The sequence below is a fragment of the Periplaneta americana genome, chromosome 14 (genome assembly GCF_040183065.1).
Source record: "Periplaneta americana isolate PAMFEO1 chromosome 14, P.americana_PAMFEO1_priV1, whole genome shotgun sequence".
NCBI lineage: Eukaryota > Metazoa > Arthropoda > Insecta > Blattodea > Blattidae > Periplaneta > Periplaneta americana.
In genome coordinates, this window is record NC_091130.1 from 8269081 (window position 1) to 8291889 (window position 22809).

Consider the following 22809-nt stretch of genomic DNA (forward strand, 5'->3'; position numbering starts at 1 on the left):
CAATATTCATCCTGTTTTATGTCATATTTTACATAAAGCTCATGAATCTCATGTATTACATATATTGTTCTCTACTCCTTGTCATTTGCATAATTTACTATTATAGGTCCAGATTACATGTTTTTTGTTATATCTGAAGATGCCGTAAACGGCGAAAACGTTCATATGTTGTTATTAAATAGCAAATAAACATTTGCAAGGTGATATGTCTTAAGATTGAAATTTATTATATACTTATTTAATAATTTACGTTATGTGGCTAAGGTGTCACATACATGGCTCCGTAGCTCTCGAAGAGTATCTGGAGCATGTTGACGGACATTCCTTCCTAAAATGTCCCACAGATGATCAATTGGGTTAAGATCCGGACTACGTGACGGCCATTGCATGAGTTGGATCCCTACTTCATTGAGGTACTGGAGGACGCATCGCGCCACACGAGGACGTGTATTGTCCTGCATGAGCACGTAATTGTCACCAATAAGTGATGCAAAAGGAAGAACATGTTGCCCAAGAATTTCTTCACTGTAGCGATGGGCAGTAAGAAACCCATCTTCCACAAAACAAGATTCGTCCGTGCAGTCAAACTGACGTCTGTCCACACCATCACTGAACCGCCCTGAAATGCTGTCCTTGATGAAAAGTTGTATGAAGAATACCTTTCTCCAGTCCTCTACACTCTTTCTCTTCCATCTAAGGATCTGAGGCAGAATCGGGATTCATCTGAGGACAGAACTGTTCCCCACTGTTTGTCAGCCCATTTCTGATGTTCCCTTGAAAATTGTAAGCGAGCTTGACGATGTTGTCTTGTAAGTTCTGAGCCAAGGGCAGATCTTCTGGATATCAGGCCAGCATCATGTAACCTCCTCCTCACAGTCCACTCACTGACATTCACATCTCGCACTTAGTCTAGTCGATTTCTGGCTTTGACCGCAGTGGTGTGGCGGTTACGCAGCACTTGAAGGCACAAGAACTGGTCATCTATAGCAAGAAGTTGACCTTTTCCTACCATATCTCGGTCTTCGAGAATATGAAGCAAGTTCCTTGTACCTTTGCACTGTACTTGAAACAGTCGACGGAGTTGTATGCAACACCTGAGCCACATAACGTAAACTGCGGCCATCCTCTACCAACGGGACTGCTCTAGCGGCGTTCATGGGGCTTAACGTCATCTTAACTTTCTTAAATGTTGTTGAAAACTGAGTTCAATATCACAGAATTCCATTATAACCAAAAAAAGAAAACTATAGTGTTGTAACTTTGTTTTAGCTGCTGGGTTTAGGGTTGTAAATTTTAATAGCACAGCAATAAATATACAGTACCGGACAGAAAGTGGCAAAGAGGGTGTCACAAACGACCCAATGGGTATACTTATCTTCCCAAAACATGAATTAACACTTGCCTAACACAAACAGGTCCATAGAAGCACACAGAAATGTTATAATTTGTATTACAGATTGATATTTCAAATTTATTCAAGTGTTGCGTTTTTTTTGCTCGGCAGTATTTATTTTTAAATAGATCTCAATGTGAGGACTTTTTACAACATTAAAAAGCTCGAACTTTGCATAGTGTTCGAAGTTCTGTAAGTTTTATTCAGAGCATGTCTTACCTCAGAAGCCAAAATGAAGTAAGTCCAAAAGCTCCATTTTGAGACATAGTGGGTTGAATGTTCCACTATTTCTACATGCTTCCCTTTCTAAACAGTATACCAAAGTGATACGAAACGTGGTATTAATTATTTAATTTAAATTGTAACAACTGAGTTTAAAAACATGTGCCTTGCTTCCTTTTGCCAGCAATCAACAAACAAATTTTCACACAACTTTGTCATTTACTTCTTTCGAATATCAAAAAATATACGCAACTACCCATCCCTGTAATTCGGCAGTACCAACATCAAAACAAGCATCAAATCCTATATATGAATCAACCTAACCTAGAAATCCATGTTTTGGTGCTTACTTCCCTTTTGCCTTCTGACACAAGACACAGTCTGTACTACTCAAACCATTCAAGCTAGCTGTAAAGATACAGCAATACGACTTTAACACCCAATGACACTGATTATTAATAGTCCTCCCAAACCAACCATATGTTTAATCATGTTTAACCACGTGTTTAATCCGTAACTACAGTCAGTGTATTGTTATTAGTATCTCTTTGTTGTTACCTATTGCTTTAAAAAGAATGTGTTTAACTTGTAATTTTAAGTCAATTTTTCTACTACAGTAGCGTACAAATTAATCCGAACACGACATATTTTTACATTTTCTGTCATTGTTGGCCTCACAGCTGCTCATACCGCTTTAATTGACATCTGTAGTACGTGTAATTCCATTGTTGAAGGTCTGTCATTATTTTTTTATAATATGTGACATTTTGCCTGTCGTTTTGTATTTATAAGCATTCAAGTTGTGTTGAAGACTTAATACTGCAATCCTGTGTACATTCTGTCGTCTTCACAAATGGATACAACTCCACGAAAACGGTCTAAAATTATAACATTAGCAGAGCATTCTTCTATGACACAGAGGCAAATTGCTGCAGAATGTCACATCAGTTTGGCTACTGTTAATTCGATCATAAAACGATACAGGGAGACTGGATCCATCACACCCCAGAAAAAAGGAAACTGTGGCCGGAAAAGGAAGACTTCACCTGCAGATGATCGTTTAATTGTCAGGAAAAGTAAATTAAATCCTAGACTAACTGCTGTCGACTTAACCCGCGGGTTAATGGCTACCACTGGGGCGAATATTCACGTCACAACAGTGTGGCGTAGGCTTTTGGAAGCTGGACGAAGGGCTCGTAAGCCTATTAAGAAGCAACTGCTAACCCCTGTTATGTGCAAAAAACGCTTAATGTGGGCAAAATTACATCAACACTGGACAGTGAATGACTGGAAGAATGTACTTTTTTCCGATGAGTCTCATTTCGAGGTCCACGGCCACCATGTTTCTTACGTATGGAAAGGATCCGAAAAAGTAACAGCAGCTCATCTCCAACAAGCACCCAAATACCCCCCCTAAAGTAATGTTTTGGGGTTGTTTTACACATGAAGGGCCTGGAGCATTAATACCTATCAAGGCAATGATGAATTCTGACAAATATATTCACTTATTGGAAACCAGAATCATACCCCAGCTGCAAAAATCATTTCCGGATGGCAGAGGAGTGTTCCAACAAGACCTGGCACCATGCCATACGTCTCGAAAAACTACAGAATTCTTCAACAAGAAGAATATTCAGGTACTCCCCTGGCCAGGCAACTCACCCGACATCAACTCCATTGAGAACTTGTGGTCAATTTGCAAAAGAAGAATGCAAAAAATGGATTGTTCTGCAAAGGAGAAGATGATTTCTGCCCTCATTGGTGTATGGTTTCGCGATGAAGAAATGAAGAATATTTGTGGGAAATTAGTGGAATCCATGCCAAATCGTCTCAGAGCTGTTATTAGGAACAAGGGAGGCCACATAGATTACTGAGGTATGTCTTAGATCCTTTTTTTATCCCGTTTGAGTGTTTTTGCATAAGTAATTATATTGTTCAGATCAATTTGCACGCTACTGTATTCCTTTACTGTTTACATTTGTTTTTAAATCTTTTGTATTGCCCCTACTATTATATATTGTCCTTCAAGAATTTCGTTATTTGTTAGTTGTAAGTCATTACTTGTCTTATTATTTTAATTATTGTACTTGTTCCTGAATCACGAATGTAACTTGTAACAGTAAATCATTGCTTGTAATATCCCTTTATTACTCGTAACTGTTCCATTGTTCATGAATTAAGTATTAATTTGAAAATGAAAGTCAAACTTTGTTATATTAATCTACTATTGATTACCTTTTTTAGATCGTGTATTTACTCTGAAATGGTTAGACATTCTTGTATATCTTTTGCATTGATTATTCCTCAAACATCTCATTAATCTTTAACAGGATCCATTTTTCATTAAGGTACATTCTTCTACATAATTCATGTGAATTGTAACTGTGACCACTATTTTATATTATAACTTTACTATTGTTTATTGGTTATAAAATATGTATTTTGATGCCAACTATAACCCTAATATACCTCAGGGTGAAACAAGGTTTATTAAATTGGATAATATAATATAAAAAAAAACCCAACCATATTTCTGGGTGCGCCAATGGACCACATACATTTTCATAAAACCTTTTTGTTCAAAATGAATACTGTGATTCCTCAAAATATTCACCTTTCCTCCTGGGACACTCTGTATAGTATAAGGCAATTACATAAATTCAAAGTACAGGACCTAGCACACAAAACTGTTCTGTCCACATCTAAAACCATTATCAGCAACCACACATTACAGAAATGGAAAGAAGTAAATTCACGAAATTTACATACATAATTTCTTAGTAAATCGGCTTAAAAAGTGATAAGTTTCGCTAAAATGATTAATATTCTTATGGAAACAAGTAGAGTTGCCAACTTCTTTTGAAGAAAATATGGGAGACTAAGGAATCGACAAAATTTCACATAGAAAATTTAATCATTCGGTTCAGTTACAAAAAAGAACTTTATTCTACACTTCGGAGCTAGGCTTAAATTAAGAGTATTTTGAGACAAATTTTCTCTCGAGTAATAGTTGAATTAGACTAGCTCTGATTTGATTAGATGTGCCATGCTCCTGTTTCATAGCTTAATATAGTAGGGTTGTCAAAACTGTTTGCACATAATTGAACTGTTGAAATTAAGGCCATGCAAGACAACTGTCATTAATCAGCCCCTGCTGATAGATGCAGAAGCAAGATTCATTAGTGCAAACGCTCTAACAATCAGTACTTGATCTGTGATTTGTGTTCTATTCTGCTGAGCGGCTATGTAAATATACAGAACAATCATATTGCTGGGAGCGCATGCCATGCATGAAGTTTCACTACATGGCGTGAAAATAAAAGTTTGGTGTGTGACGAATGCTCTACGATAATAACCAGACCAGTGTTCAATTAATAAACAGTGAATTCTGAAAAGCTATGTTAATTACAATTTAACTCCATTCTTCAATGAATGGCCAAAAAAAAGAATTCAATGAATGAAATCAGAATTAAACATGTGATCAGTCAAGAACAATAATTACTGTAATCAGCAATTTTAATTCATGGAGGAAATGGAAGGTCAAAGGATGCATGAAAATTCTCATGTTACATGCATTATAAGACAATATTCAAATTGAAATATCTCGTATCACAAAACAAGAATTAAGGCTGGTTCACAATAAACTGGGAACGAGAACCAGAATGAAAACGAGAAGCAGAGAACGTGAATGTGAAAATTTTTGAGTCACAATAAACCAAAAACGTAGACGACTATGCTATCGATATGCATGTCAATAACGATATGTAAAGTCGATATTACGCATTCTGATGTTATTTGTGTACAATTGACCAATTGCGTTGTCTCATGAGTACAAGGCAGCCAACATAAACACAGGTTAACCAACTTCGAAATTTCAACTGAAACATTTCATTAGGTACGGTACTATAAATATGTCCATGCATCTTTATTATCACAACCTATTTTAAGTCTACCATAACGTAAAATAATTAGAGAAGAAACATTTGTAATAGAACAAAAATGAATACAACAGTAGTTATTGAATTGAAGCATGAATATGTAGTGTGTAATAAAACCAATACAGTAATAAAATATGATTCACTTACGATCGGTGTTCAAAGATGCAGCTATTGAAAGTCACGTATTCTCCCTCATTTTCTCATCTTTATACGAGGCACGCCGCTTATCGTAAATGTGAGGATTTTCCTCAACACTCAATATTAGAATCTCATCAAATAAAACTTGCTCCATGATGCACAGCACAGAACAAAATAATGCATAGGTTATGTCACGGTCTTCTTGCTACAAAATATATGACGACGAAATAGCTTTTAGATGCCAATGGAATGAATCTAGTAGGATGTGATCGGAAACGTGAACGCCAAAGTTGAAACTTGGCCAACTCTCCGTTCCCGATCCTGGCCTCCGGCAATCTTTTCGTTAATTGTGAATGCTCACATTTAAATGTACACATTTTAACAATTTTACTGTTCTCGTTTTTGTTCCGATTCTCGTTTCCGGTTTACTGTGAACCAGCCTTTATTCAGTGTAGATGAGAATACCTTCAAAAGATGTACAACATGTATTCACGAAGGGATAGTTATTTTAAGACCCTCTGCAAGATATGGTAGCTACATTAAGGTATGATCTATAGTTTTTTTTCCTGTCAGCAATCAGCAAACCAGCTTGCTAATTTACAGACAATTTCCCACCACTACAACGCAGAGTTGGGAAGAAGTTTAGATGTCTGGACAAGAACCACTTCCACGACAACAACAGTGCATTTGTGTACTCACTCTGTGTTCGGCAATGATATGCTGGAGCCTCATCTGGACTTCATTGTGTAGGGGTGCTAATCCATCGAGGTCATCTGGACGCTGGCTGGTGATGCTGGAGGTGTGGTGTCTAGGGGCCCTCTCGTCGCTGGGGGTGGCGGGATACCCGGAGCTGGGAGTACGGGAATAAAGCGGTGGAGTGGAGTATCGAGATGTCTTGCCACTAGTAGAGCTGCTAGCACTGCCATCGGCACGACTACCATTGTCTGCCAGAAACCGTCGGCTACTGGCACAAACCCTGCACACATCGCCCCCTGGGTATTCTACGGTTGGGCTACCCACCAGTCGGCCGGGAAGCAGGATGGGCTGCACAACACCGTTCACTTCCTCGGCCATAACAACTCCATCTGCGGCCTTCATAACTCCGTTGCAACTATTAGCATCACCCGCCACCAACGTGTCAGTAGAGCTGTCCACAGACTGAGGCACAGATGCCGTGTTCACTGTCGTGGCGGCAGCACAGATTGTCGTCTCTGATCTGGATTCAGTTGTTGTGTCCTCATTGTCGTCATCCTCCGAATCATCGGCAATTTTTGGATCCCCAATGCCTTCATCGGATGAGCTGTGGTAATTGGGAACAGACGAGAAACTTTCTATGGGAACATGCCGTGAGTTGTTTTCTAAGGGTGATGGTTCTGCCGGGGGGATGAGACGATCTGGAGACCCTTCCACCGACTCCTCGTCATCATGCACTGCCAGGTTCAGCCCATCAAACTTGCTGCAAATGAAGCATTCACACTGCATCACACATCGCGTGTATCACATGTCACAACAAAGAGTCTTCTTATCTTATTCTTAATCAGAGCAGCAGGGCTCAGGGTGAACCAGTGTACAGACTTTGTCCTTAATCTTACATTTCTTCCATTTCCTGTTTTCATGGATTCTTTTATTTGTTTGTAGAAATGTGCTTCTACAGTATACACACATACATGCATACGTGTATGTATATAGAAATGTGCGTGCATGTGTGTGTAATGTCATTTTTAAATTATACAACAACTTGTAAGCAGGCTGCATAGTGGTAGGGATCCTTCACTCCACCTGGGATACATGCAGTATATCTTTCAATAATAAAATAAATCCAAATTGTCCTAAAAAATCGGCATATTGCTAAGTCAGTTATGCTTCAACCTCAGGTGGTAAAAAAATCCTTATGTGAAAACTGGGCTATTGGGGACAACTAGAAGAATGCTTCACAAGAAATTTTCTGATATTGTCATTCATCAATATACAGTACAGCAGGTATGTCAATTGATGCCCACAGGAGCAAGCGTGCGCTTTAGAGCCCAGGAGAGCCTGAGTGCTTTACAACGGAAAGGAAAGAGACAGACGAAAGCGGTGGTATATGCCGCTTGGTCGAGCTATATTCAGGGATGGCCAGCACTGATTCAATAGATAAAGGGAAGAGAACTTATTAAAACTGTATCCATGTTCATTTTTAGATTTGCCTGAGAAGTATAAGTGCATTATAAGAATGTAAGTTTTAATTTTAATGCTCATTTTTCACAAGTTTGATTTTTTTATTCAAAAGAAATATTTTCTCAACTTTTCGTATAGAAAAGTGAAATTTTCAGGTATATGCCTATTTATTTAGTAGCCTTACAGAATGTTTTCGTAAATCTAATATACCGTATATATGTATTACTGAAGATAGTGCATTGAAAATTTTGAAAATATTCGCATGGAAATTGTTTGTAAGGAAATGAATTAACAAAGCAACTACTGTTACATCATAAGCAAAAGATACGTGACCATGTGTTGTAAAAATGTCAGTTCTATAGCTTCAGCAGATTTCGAGAAAATAATTTAATATTCTGATGACAGGAAGTTGCTCACGAATATCACCTTAAAAGCATAATGCGATAAGAGTTTTGTTATGCAATATTAGTTACACTTAAAACAGATACAGTACCTAGGTAACTTTGCTTTGTACTGTAATATTGTTTTGATTAGTTTATTGATTACTTTTGTAAGGCTAAAGATACCATCAATATAAATTCCAACTTATCATGTCATACTCAATCTCTTTCTTTGGAATATCACTTTCTTTATGAATGATGTGTTTCATCCACTTAATACAGTATAATATTATACTACTATGGAATTTAAGTGAATATTCCTTCTTAACTCTCTATTATGTTATTAAGATTTAAAACACAAGTGCAACATTAAGAAATCAGTGTTAGTACTTTTGTTTTACAGACAATATAGATAATATTAAACAGAAAGAAGCCATATAAAAATAACGACATAAAATTTCACGTTCCGTTTGAAGTTTGTGTACCACTGTTTTCTTAATCCAACAGGCTGCTTATTCATATACACAACCCTTCCTCTTTCCATACTTAGTACTTGCTCCAGCACACGACATCAAGATCAGAAAAATGCGCTTGCTTTGACATCACTGCAGTACAGTAATTAAAACAAAAATAGTGGATATATTTAGACAAAAAATCGAAACAGTTATTTCTTGTGCTAACAGAAGAGAAGTTAGATGCAACTGAAAAATTTTACCAGAAGAGACATTTCTCTGATAAGCCCCAAAACTCCTTCTTATATTACAATTGCAACTTTTTAAGGAGAAGCCTGTTAGAACTGGATGCAGGCAGGGAACGTTTTTCAGCAACTGCTATGAAATGGGTCAATACTGTTGTCCATGTATTAAGAAAGATCCCACCTTCACCTGTATTTCTACAGAGTTATGGAGCAATGATCACTGTCGATAAAGGGCCTGCTCATAAGCTATTGTATGGTTTAAAAATAGTGCTATGTATGGTTAGTGTGTATATGTAATATGTACATGCATGCAAATCTAAATTTTCTCGGACAAAATTTGGGCAAAACTCTTACTAACATTCCATTTTGGCTTTTATCTGGACATATCATGTAAGTGGCAAGACCATATTGGACAAATCATATAAAAAAAAAAGAAGATATAACATAACACATTGATTTCTAAGTTGCAAGCAACAAATTGAATGTATTCATGCAGCCAGTGAGAAGCACGTATGGGCAAAGAATGTGTATTTACAGTAAATACATGCAAGCTCATGTCTGTACGAATATACAAGACTTTCATTGCAAAACTTCCCAGTCTAAACTATATATTTCAATTAAATTACATTTGAACAAAAAAACACGTCAATTTAGATGATGAGGGGGAAGTTTAAAACCAGTGTTAATTGCATTTCAGGTTCCACTCCCATCTCCCCTTTGAAATTTCAAATGGCAGCACTATATTATGATACTTAAATTTGCAAGAATATTCAATTCATTATACATCTCATTCATCCATTTATACATCTTTTGTTTTCTATCGTCACCTGAGAACCTGAATTGTTATTGCCAGTTGGTTGTAGGATAAAAACAGTTTATTTTGGGCAATTTCCTAAATTTTGTCAATTAAATTTACTAAATTACAAAATGTGCTCCATTGTTGACTAGACAGTAATACAGCCTATTTCGGAACTCCTTTACATAGCTTGCCATAGTATCGAAACCATACATAAATAACGTAAATCCAAACTTCAGCTTTTATTATTCTCTATCCTGTTTTCAATTATTGAAGAATAGGCTTGTAATACACAACCACAATATTCCTTTTATATTAATTTATGCAATCCTAGTATTAAAACATGCTCGTTATGACGCTATAAATCGTGCACAATTGGCATAATTCTGTCACTGGTACCAGAAAAGGTTACCTAGTAACTAGTACTTCATGATGTCATCACAGCCTTCATAACACAATTTTGTACAACGTACCTGTAAGAAAAAGCTTCATAACAACAACAAAATAACACTGTCTTAGAAACGGTTACATAGCAACCATGCAATATATTACATTATATCTAGTACTCATGTCTCTACTACATTACATTTTGTAAATTTATAATAGTTTTTTTTTTTTACATATTTTAATGCTAGAATAGCATAAAACGTTATCTGTAACACAGTATAATCTTCATTATACACTCGTGAAAATTAGCGTGTGAGCATAACATTCACTCATGCCATAATTATCAAGATTACACTAGTTAGACAAATTACTATTCTGTTGCTACCTGAAATAACCTGTAATCAACAGTTTTTGTAGTTTTATTCTCTTCAGCTCTAATCAACAATAATTCAGGTTGCCAGGCGATGATAGAAAACAAAAGATGTGAGAACGAATGAGATGTATAAACAATTGAATACTGTTTCAAATTTAAGTATCATAATATAGGGCTGCAATTTTAAATTTCCAAGGGGCTTGGTGTAAGTAGGGGGGGGGGGGGGTTGAAACCTAAAACGCAATTAACAATATATAAATTGACATGTTTTTTGTTTAAATTTAATTTAACTGAAATAAATAGTTATTTAGACTGGGAACTTTTTAAATATAAGCTCTGTATACATACACATGCATTCCAATTTGTCTTTTAGGTTTTGACACTTTCAGTAAAATGAAGGCAACTGACATCTTTCTAGATTTTCTTAATCTGACAGTTAAATTCCATTGTGGGTTGTGGGCGTCTGTAAGGCGAAATATTATAACCTGTATGTTGTCTGAAGTCCATTCATGAAAATGCTCTTTTTTGTGCTAAAAGTATATGTGGAACTTCTCTTTATTTTCCTTCCAATGAATGCTATGCTAAACTATTACCCTAGGAGAGATGGCGGTGCACAACTTCTAATCACTAGATTGTGCACCAATATGCCTGGGTTAAATCCCAAATCTCTCCACAGTGCATATGAAGGGAAGGCATATGTCACTGTTGATAGTGATTCATCTGTCGGGTGGGGATGTTAAGCTTGGCGGCCCCCTTGGTGCTATTCAACAGGAGTAGGCTAAGTTTCCCCTTCTCCCTTCCTTATCTTCATTATCATCATCATCGTCATCACCCAACTACACTTACACATACACTGACCCTCACTCCACAGATACACATCATGAACAGTGTGGCCTGCCAAAGTGATGTGAAGCTAGAAAATGGGTCACAGTCCTGCCATCTATCCGCAATATGCAGAATCCGGATCACGTAGAGTGAATAATAATAATAACAATTTATTTATTTAATCTGGCAGAGCTAAGGCCAGTAGGCCTTCTCTTCCGCCCAGCCAGACTCTAATTCTAATTGAATACAATTTATTGCTTACATAGTTATTGCATTAATATCTAGATCATAAGACAACATGAAAGTAAATAATGAAAGTTGGATAAGTAATGTTAGTCTGACAATAATAAACATTGGTAAGAAATAGTGATGATAATAATAATAATAATAATAATAATAATAATAATAATAATAATAATAATAATAATAATAATGAGATAATTTAGATATTTATCTGTGATATATATAACCATTAAACATTGAGAAACCTGAAACAGCTATTATTGTTGACAATAATTGTTAGAAAAATATCTCGTTAGTCTATTCTTAAATTGGTTTGATGTCTGACAGTCCCTGACATTACTCCGTAGGGAATTCCAAAGCCGAGGAACAGCCACAGTGAAAGAAGATGAATATGACGATGTTCGGTGGGAGGGAATGGATAATATTGAGGAGTGTTGTGATCGTGTGTCTAGGTTATGATGGGTGGATAGATTTTGAAAACGAGACGCAAGATAGACAGGAGTGGAGAAATGCAATATGTGAAAGAGAAGGGAAAGACTGCGGATTTTCCTACGATCTTCTAGACGGAGCCAGGACAACATTTCGAGGGATGGTGTTACGTGATCAGCCCGGCAAATATTGCAGACGAAACGGACGCACATATTATGAACACGTTGTAGTCTCTGCGCCGAAGTAACGCTTAGGTCAGTAAACAGAATGTCACAGTAATCGAAGTGGGGCATCACGAGTGTTTGTACTAACATTTTTTCATGGAAAAGGGTAGAAAATTCTTCAATCGCCTAAACGAATGAATTAATGAGAATACTTTTTTGCAGGTTTCTGCAACTTGAATGTTCCAAAGTGGGTCGACATTAGATACATACATACATTTTTATTACCATGCACTCTGTGTTGGTTTTGAATGTCCATATGTCATCTAATAGTAATCAGGATAGCCTGAAATACGACCAATGAAATGGAGAGACAAGACCACAGTGTAAGGGATACAGAAAAGCAATGAAGAAAGAAGCACATGATATTGAAGAAGGATTAAAAATAGTGAATTAAATGCTAATATAAAATAAATATGGATAATTGGATACCTGACATACAAGAAAACTACAAGATCACCACGACTGATGAAGAAAGTACAGACATCCAAGACAAACAACACATGCGTAGTGCACAGAAGAGGAGAGGAAGGATGATGATGATACTGCAGCAAGCTCACAACACATTCGCCCTGCTCCCCTGCTCTGAGAACAGCCCTGCACTTGCGAGGCAGAATGAGGGCACATACCTGTCCAGTGCGATGCTGGGGTCACTGGATCGCCTGTGCATCTGTGTTGCGTGGTCGGCTGCGGCCAGCAGGTCGTCGTACGAGCGGGTCTTGCCGACGGGTGCAGGAGAAGACGACGTCCCGTTGTGGTGTGCGGTGCTGTGCTCTCCATTCAGAGTGGCACCCGGGCCCTGCTGGGCCACCGATGCACCCACGCTGGGTGACAAGGAATGGCTGCTCTCCACTGCTCCCAGGTATACCTCGCTCCACAAAACGAGGTCCCGCACATTACACGAGGGCCACAACACCTGTACACAAGTTGGTACCACTGCTTACACCTTTACACAAAGTTATGTTGGTACCTCTACTTGCACAGTGGCCGCTGCTCCACAACACCTGTACACAAGTTAAGTTGGTATTACTTGTTACATCTGTTGACATTCATAATGGTAGTCGGATGAAGACCGAACGAGATATGGCTTGACTTGCGAGTTCCGAACACAGAATGGACCCATGCACCGAGGTACTCGTTGGGCCAAAAGTAACGCATAACTGCAATTAAGATTGAATGAGGAGATTTTGGACAAAAAACTCAAACACGTCAAACTTGCATTCAGAAAGGAATATTTTTATTGAAACAAAATATTTTCGCGACTATTGTTGTGCGAGTTATGACGTCATCGAAAACATTTTTAAATGGCACCCTATAGTTCTTTTAACATCACCTGAAAGAGCATATTTTTATATAATATTTCATTTGTTTTGTATAAAAGCACTATGGTTATGGTTGCTATGGTAATCGTTTTATTGTTGATATATTTTCTTAGTCTCTGTATTATGGAAGTTGTTTCATTGACGAAATGAACATAAAACAAGATGTTTTTAACAGAAAATTATCTCTTTATAACAGACATGTCCATGTTCTCTGAATTTCGCTTTTATTCTACTCACAGTTGATAGAGAAATAGGTGGCCGATTTGAATGAGTATCATTAAAAAGTGTGCATACTTCTTGTTGCGTATGTCTTGTCACCAAATCCTGACATCATCAGAACCTCAATTCTCTAATTTTCTGTTAAAAACAACTTGTTTTATATTGATTTCATCAATAAAACTGCTTTCATAATACCAGGACTAACTAAATGTATCAACAATGAATTTAAAATGCTCTCGATGACGTCATAACTAGGCTTGTAATGTTGGGGATCAATTACAAATGTTGACTGCAGCATAGTACATAGACTGGGGATGTGAGCTAGTACGAGAATATTGACTTGGTTCTGTGATCGATTATGGAAATAACTAGGTGCATATAAACAAATATGGACAGCTCTAAAAGTAAATATATGTTTTATTTATTTTTTATTTTATTGGGTTATTTTACGATGCTGTATCAACATCTAGGTTATTTAGCGTCTGAATGATATGAAGGTGATAATGCTGGTGAAATGAGTCCGGGGTCCAGCACCGAAAGTTACCCAGCATTTGCTTGTATTGAGTTGAGGGAAAACCCCGGAAAAACCTCAACCAGGTAACTTGCTCCGACCGGGAAATATATGTTAAATAGCAGCTTGTCGATCTGGGTGGCACAGTCAGTAGAGTGCTGGCTTTCTGTGCCCGAGGTTACGAACTCCTGCAGGACAAAATTCCGGCACACCAGCGACACTGACATAACGTCAGCAGTTGCAAGCGTCATTAAATAAAATATAAGTTTAAAAAAACTGTTATATATCTTTTATTGCATACTTCATCCTGCCATTTTTTCAACAAAATAATGCAGCCATGTATTAAAATCTATATTATAAACCGTAAAACTTGAAAATGCTGCATATGCCACTCTTATCGTGTTTAAGATCTTAAGCCAGAATTATAGAAATTGGATATGTATAATTTTAAAATAACATGCCAACAAAATCTCGAGATTTTAAAATGAATTTTCCTTACAATAAAACTACTTCCACGAAAATCTACATGGTATTAATTTAGTGTTAGTAGATCCTCCCATTCTTATGAAGCCACAATGCTGATTAAATGTTACACATTTCTCATTTCTAGTCAGAGCTTGTGTATCCATTCTCAATTTCCTCAAAGGTGTGCACAGTTCAGAGGAATAATTAAGGATTCTTAAAATTCAGCGAGGACGATGCAAGACTGAAAACTTCCAGTGCTAATTGTGCAGGTACGACCACTCATTACAACACAAAAGTAAACTTCTTCCCTAACATTACATTCATATAAGAATCATACTTACTGGCTCTCTTGGAGTGTAGTACAGATGGTTTCTGAAGTTGGGAGCCTTAAGGAACTTCCATACCGAGAATGTTCTTTCAGCCACCTTCAAGCTGGTGCGTTCTTGGGTGGAGTTACACAGAAAAGTTCCGAACAGGTTTGAATACGTGTGCTGCGCCAGTTTCACCTATGAAACAAATCATGCACGTCAGAGAGAAAACCTGCGTTCCCTGGAACACGGACTTGCCCAATACAAGTTATAAATTCAGGATGGATTGACTGGGATATGAACTCGGGCTCCTTTGCTTATAAGCCCAGAGTGCTAGCACTAAACCACTATGGCTGTCACTTAACTAATCCAAGTTTGAACTTTTGAGATTTTCTTTTAGATTACAACGGTGTGTGGAATGCAGTTCTATGTACGGTATATCAGCACACTGTTTTTTATGTGCATGTGGATACTTGATAATCCAGTCCTATGAACTTCTAAAGATGTAATGATAGTGTGGAAGTCTTCGGAATCTTCACAACAATGATATATGATTTTTATCTTCCTATTCAAGTATCTTCAAATCAATTTTAGATGTAATACGAACCAAAAGATTAAATTGGGCAGAACATGTTATATGTATGGATGACTCCATCAGCGCAAAACGAATATATACATATATATATGAACACCTTTAACAGCACAAGGCCACTGGGCAGACCTCAAAGTAAATGGAAAGATGAAATTCAGAAGAAATACATGGAAATGGGAATTACCAACTGGGAGGAACTAGCAAAAGACAGAACAGAGTGGAAGCGTTTTGTGAAATCGACTTCGAGTCGACATACTCCATGTCATATAAGAGACTTTCGCAATCTCACTGACTTGCAGAGATATATGTCTGTGGGGAGAAGACAATTTGGGTCAGAAATGGAGCAGTTTTATTCTGGGACAGCGTTCGTTTATGTACCATAAACCTACTCCCTTGCCAATGAATTCAACAAGGATTTGCATCGTCTTAAAAACCCAATGATCTCTGCTGTAACTGAACTTGCAAGGCAATCATGATAATCACAAGACCACTGAGGACAATAAAATTTCAGAATTGTTTTCAACCTTGTATGAAGGGAATTAATTGTATTGATAATTGAAAACCTCCCCAGAAAAAGGGTGTAACATCAAATTAATTAAATATGTGACTCAGGTGGAAAAAGTAATTTTGAAGCATTCATTTATAACAAATTATTGTGTTTAATAGCTGAATAAATGTGTATCCTTCATTAGTCAAATGGTTCTGCTAGTAAATAGAGGCCTAACGAAATATGCTCCTGAAATTATTTTCCTTTCTCCTGAAACATGTATTACAAATTTGTTGGTTACACTCTTATTCTGGGAAGGTCTTCTATTACTTACACATCTTTTTTCTCTCTTACGTTTGATTAATTTTAATTTCATAAGAGTTAACAGAGGTTACAACAGCCTTCAGATTATAATAGTCTTGCCATTTATCTACTTAAAATAGGCATTTAAACTTCCATACGTAAAAGGCCACAAAATAAAGAAAAACTATCTTCTGGACTAAGAAGCTCGATCAAAACTTATGAAAGGACATTGAATTTGATGTATTATATTGAATTATTAGGAAGAAAAATAAAATAAATATCCCCTCCATAGTTTGCCACTAAAAGGTGAAGAAATTTACAGTATGTCTTATACTGCTGCACTTACAGAAATGTGCATGGAGTAGTAAAGATTAAAGAAAAATGGCTGGTTGGTTACAAATACCCTTTTTCTTGAAGTATGCTTTATATATTACAGAAAATACTTTTTTTTATGAGCAAAACCTAAGTAGAACAGATCCAGAAACAAAATTCAGGTGGTCCAAATTTTGTTTCTGGATCTGTACTAATTCAGTCACATTAATTCAATATCAAAAACTTACAAGTTTCTGTATTTTAGTCACTAATTTCACTAAATTGAATTCATATTTCATTAGAATTTTTTGACCAATATAAGAAGGATTTCTGTCTATGAAGTCTTATTGGTATGTTACGGCAATCACACAAAGTCTGAATAATCATAACTCCAGAAATACTATGAAACTGTATATTTAAAATTTCATGTATTTAAAAACAGTTTTTGTTTTAGCTTCATAATGAAGATATGGCACAAATTTTGGTCAAAAACAGAAAGGAAACTGCTCTTTCAAATTACATGTATTTAAAGGCAGTTTTTGTTTTAGTTTCATAATAAAGATATGGTCGAAAGTTTAGTAAAAAAAAAAGCAAGGTGAACAGATGAACATAATGCAAATAGAGTTTGTCATGTTAGACCATAATCATGAAGTCACATCAAGTCCAAACTCTTCCCGAGTCCAAATGCAGAAAAATGAGGTCATCTGTAAAGGCTTCACTGCTCACTTTTTATTGTGAGCTTCTAGCCAATAGATTAGTATGACTGACTACTAGATTTTCCTTACCACAAAGGGTTGAATGGCAGAATGTGCATATGCTGCTCTGAATTCTTCCGAAATGAATTATTCACCACATAGTTATTAATGTTTTCAAATGTTATTTCATTAAGTAATTTATTTTTGTGACTTTAGCATTTCGTTTTGCTTGCTTTTCGAAATCAGCCTCAAAGATGTGCAGTTAAGAGTACTTGGACACAATTGCGTTAATGAGCTCCAATATATTTTACTCACAAGGTAAGCCAGAGAAAACTCGAAGCTGCAAGGAAACTGGTACAGCAGTTGGTGCACACAGTCCAGCCACTGCAGGAACACAGGACACCTTTCATTGGGGTCATCCCCACCGACAGCATGTCCACACCGGTCAGCAAACTTATGGCCAAAGTCCAACCACTCTCGTTCACACAACACCTGAAAGCCCTGCAACAACAATGCAGAAGTAGACATGTTTAGCACAGCTCTACAAATATGTAAGGGAAATGCGATACCTGAAACAAAGCTGATATGGGGATAGTATTTAAATTACTTTTGTGCGAGATCGTGCGTATTTGCTTGGTTTCCGCACAAAACCAATCTGCGGAAAGTCTAAAATTCCACATTCAGTATTCCCAACCTAACACACATAACAATTTCCCTCTTCTTACCGCTTAAGTGACATATTGATTTTACTGCTTTAGGCTTTTAACATATTATTTTTTAGAGACGTTCAATATAGTAATAATTATAAATTGGAAACTTACCACTGCAATTTCACCTAAATTGCACTGTTAATTATTGTTTTTAAATATTTGCAAAAATTAAGTAAACTCTACAACTCCACTAAAGTTACTGCATTCGTGATGCAAGTAACATTAAGGAAGCTGTGAAAAAATCAACAAGATTCCAGACTCATCATAGACTGGGGGGAAAAAAGAGACAGACGTATATCACGGGCTGCTGGAGTATAGTAAACACAGAAAATATTTTAAAGCAACAATGTTGAAGATAGATATTTTTGTTTTGCAAATTTGCCATCATTGAACAGAAACCAAGATGGAGATTTCATTGCAACTAATTAGAAATTCCTCCTTCAGGTATGTAATGAACGATCTTCGCACAAAATAATGTACGATACATGAGCAGTATGTTTTCTTTCAATTCTCGGAAATTAAAAAAGCTCAACTACGTTTCGCTTTTTCAAACTTTTCCTCGAACATGAAAACTTCAACATACCGCTCTTGTATAACGCATATTACTATATGCAGGATTAGAAATGAGCTTATGATTGACATAATAATATAAATACAGAGTAACACACACGTGACATCAGTATTTACCTATGACTTCATTAAATAAAGATTCTCCCCTCTGTGATGGTAGTGAGTAGAGAAATGAAAGAAAAAAACGAAAAAAGTAAGGAAAATAGAAAGAAGAAAAAAAAAACGGTATGAAAGGAAGTGTGGTAAGAAGTAAGATTGAAGGAAAGAAAGAAAATACAAAGTGATAGAGGCTTCATTCAAATTTCTTACCTAATCAGCTATGGTTTTATTCTTGGCATTTTACTATTTATTTTTCTATAGATAAGAATATAAAAATAAAGCTAACTCATATTAATACAACATTTATTTATTTACCTTCCTATGGATAGAAATTAAAAAAAATAAGGTAATTAATTACAATGAAAAAGTTGAGCATTTCTTTCAAAATTTAGGTAATACATAACATCAGCATTTATATTTAAAAAGAGAGATATTTAATGGTCATGACATATTAAAATTTAAAGCTATTTTTCTTCTTTTACTATTGTATAAGTTATATCCAGCCCCGTATTTAGGTAGTGCTACCACAGTCTACTATATACAGTCGCGAAGCTCAATATGTAGTAAAAATGCAAACATGGGTAGTTGCCCACCACTAGGATCGCTACTATCGCCTCATCATCACAGATCTCTCCTAGCAGATGACAAAATATGTTACACTTTCGTTGTCGTGTTCTTTTGGAAAAATTAACACCTTCCTTCCATTATTGAAATATTAAATGGATAAAGTTCATTTATTATTTTAATGAATTATATTAAATTCCACCATTAACTCGAAGATACCTGCAAGAAATAGGTTAATATTATTTTTGTTTGTGCAAAACGAACTGAAATTTACTATAATCGCTTCACTCATTCAAGATTATAGCGATAATGAACTATGAAACCAATACATATTAATTTGCATTTCCCTTTACAACAATAATATAATAACAATAATAATGGAAATATGAATTAATGGGAGTAACTTACGTGTACTGGTACTTGTAGTGTAGGCTTACGTAGTTAACATGAGGTTAAGCAATAATAATCACACCAGAATTGGAAATAAAACTTGATCAATAAATTTTATTGTAACAGACTTACTTTTTCTACGTCTCTAGTAAAGTAACAAATAAAAATAACAAAATTAACAGCTAATATTAAAAACATATCCTTTGAAAAAAAAAGTAGGCCTACATTGTCTGAAAATGTACAATTATTCAAGGAATCAGCTGATACAGACGTAGAATTACTGCATAGCTTTTGTTTCTCAGCTGCAGGTAATAACAGAACAGGTTTATTTGAAACATCAAATAAAGTTGGAACTGCATTCCAGATTAATTTATTTTTGTTTTCATTCATGAATTGTGTTTTTTCGAAATGAAGAGAGCAAAACTTTATATTATTACAAAGATATGCTTCATTCTTTGTCATTAGATCTTCCCTCCTGCTGTTTATTAAGCACTTTTTGCATCTAGAAGTAAAATAAGAAATAGATGTTAGGATTTTTCTTCACGAGCATCAATGCGAAATACGCAACGATCTAGCACTCGATGGAAATACGACTCAGTCCACTCTAAATCCAAAGTCGATCGGGGACAGTCTATTGCTTCTAGTTGCTAACCGCTTGGAGTGCTTTATCGTGAGATTTGCAAAAAAATCACCTCAAGCTTCGCGACTGTATATGGTAGTCTGTGGTGCTACTCTCATGGACCCAAAAAAGATTTTGCGACCTCCACTAACTGACTAACTTATGCAAATCTTGGAAATTTGGAAGTAAAACTGCCAAAAAAAAAAAAATTACTGATCATTTATCAGATGATGGTTAGTTCTGTGGGGTTCCACAGTACTAATTCTGGAATCTAAAAAATTAAATGGACTGAAGATGTAACATAACTCACATCAATTGTACGGTAATATGGATCCAACAACAACTCTGCCAGTGCTACGATCTGAGGAGTACGGTCCCAGCCGTCCGAACAATGGACCAACACCGGTCGTCCCTCATGCTCTATAGCGGAGGCTACAGTCACAGCAGCACGCAACAAACCAGACATATGCTGCAGCCAGCGAGTGCCTTCCAGCAGACTGAACCAGCTGCAACAGATCACAACTTGTCACTAACCTTCACAAATGAAAAAAACTGTGAGATACATTAATGATGTACAGTCAAAAATATATATAGTATTGTGTGGATATAAAGGGAAAAGTTGAGTTCCCAGGTAGCTCAGTTGGGAGAGCGCTGGTACGTTCAACCAGAGGTCACGGGATCGATACCCGGCCCCGGAACAATTTTTCCCTTGAAATTATTCATAGTATATAATGTTGCATCTAATGCATAAACTCTTGTAGAGCCTTCATTCACCTCATAACTCGAAATAAATCTAAAAATCTACCTAAAAATTATTTGCATGCCATAAATCTAACAATATTTTACAGAGGTCAGTTTTGTGGAGCTATATCAGCCGACTAGCTACAGATAAGTTCCTAAAATAGCACAAGGTTCACCCAAAATTTCTTAAAAAAAAAAAATCGAGTGGCTCAGTGCCAGAGTTGCCTAATCCACAAATTTTTAAGCCTCTGCTTTCTGCATAAAATGACTGTAAATTATCTTCGGAAAACGTATTATGTGTCTTTCACATGTTTCCGAAGTGATACAGTGTTAAAAGATGTGTAATCAAGATGTATATACTTTTTTTTTTTATCCAATGCCACCAGGTTGCCTTTTCGACATTTCTGGTCTTCTCTCCTGGCCGTGGCTTAATTGTAACCCACTTCTGAGGTTGGGGCACCTGAAAGGCGGAGTTACATTACCCCTATGATGTGATAGGATGATTATGATAATGTAGTGCCAGGAGAGGTCTTAAATCTAAACTTAACCTAAATTCCAGACCATGGACGAACACAGGAATAATACCCTTTAAGGAAAAATTCCTGTGCTCTAACCGGGAATCGAACCCGGGACCTCATGAACTATAGCCAGAAGCTCTGACCACTAGAAAAAATGTTTGAACATGTCTGGGCAAGTTTTTCTACATTTCCAGGTCATTTGGTTTCTTTTGAACAGACTGTAAAATTTTTCCTTTGTCAGAAGAGAGCCAATTGTTGATCCATAGGTTTGTAAAATGAGACTTTACTGAAGCAAAAGCATTGGATAGTTATATCACTTGAAGAGGTATTGGTTGCAAATATGTTGCCTGTTTTGCAATATTAACTTTAACTTTGTTCAGCATGATGCCTCCTCCAATTCTCTTGGCTCTAACTACAGTTCTTCGACCTATGCATATTACCAAGATATCCACCTAAAAACCTGCAAAATTTCATATCGCTAGCACATCCAGATCATGGTGAGGGCAAGAACGTCTTGAACACCCCTCGCACATGGATATCTTCTGGACAACAAACGGTAAAACAGTTTAAGACCATTCCAGTAAAATTATTAATCTTAAATTATCTTAATCTTAAATTATCACATATGTGTGTGCCAAAGTACATGTATTAGATAAATATTAGATGATAGTAAAGGAGAAATAATTTCCAATTGACAGCATAAAATTAAAAAAAATGACGTCTCTAGACTACAATAACTCTTTTCAGTGAAATTGTGCTTTGGGCAACTCCGACATTGAGCCACTCAATTTATATACATAACTGTGAATGTGTGTGGATGCGACTTCATTCAAATGCCTAATGTATTGTATTTCTTAGAATAAGACCTCACAGCCAAAACGTAATTTATAGTGAACAATATCTTCTAGGTAGACAAAAAGTTTCTATTAACTTTTCATTACAATCTAATTTTATCAACAAGGAAGCAAATGTTTATGCCAGTGATGTACAGTAGTGGCAAAAAAAAAAAACCAGACCGACCCTGGTAAAATTCATGTTCTGAGAATAATAAGTTAACTAAGTAGTAAAATATCACAGCAATCGAAACGTATTGGGAATAAATTTGAATAAGGAACAAAAAAAAGTTTCCTTCCCAGGCAGGATTCGAACCACGAAAGTCTTAGTTACCAGTCTATCGTGCTCTGG

The 22809-nt window shown here is 36.3% G+C and overlaps 1 protein-coding gene across 3 annotated transcripts in view; it reads right to left on the reverse strand.

Moving 5' to 3' along the window:
* LOC138713110 (phosphatidylinositol-3,5-bisphosphate 3-phosphatase MTMR3) overlaps positions 1–22809 on the reverse strand; it is a 67124-nt gene that overhangs the window by 11426 nt on the left and 32889 nt on the right. For all 3 annotated transcript variants that reach the window (XM_069844889.1, XM_069844888.1, XM_069844890.1), the window contains exons 7-11: positions 20676–20871; positions 17729–17914; positions 15058–15222; positions 12829–13115; positions 6391–7147 (exon numbers count right to left, since the gene is read on the reverse strand). In XM_069844889.1, coding sequence (XP_069700990.1) covers positions 6391–7147; positions 12829–13115; positions 15058–15222; positions 17729–17914; positions 20676–20871 — 1591 coding nt within the window. The remainder of the gene's footprint in view (positions 1–6390; positions 7148–12828; positions 13116–15057; positions 15223–17728; positions 17915–20675; positions 20872–22809) is intronic.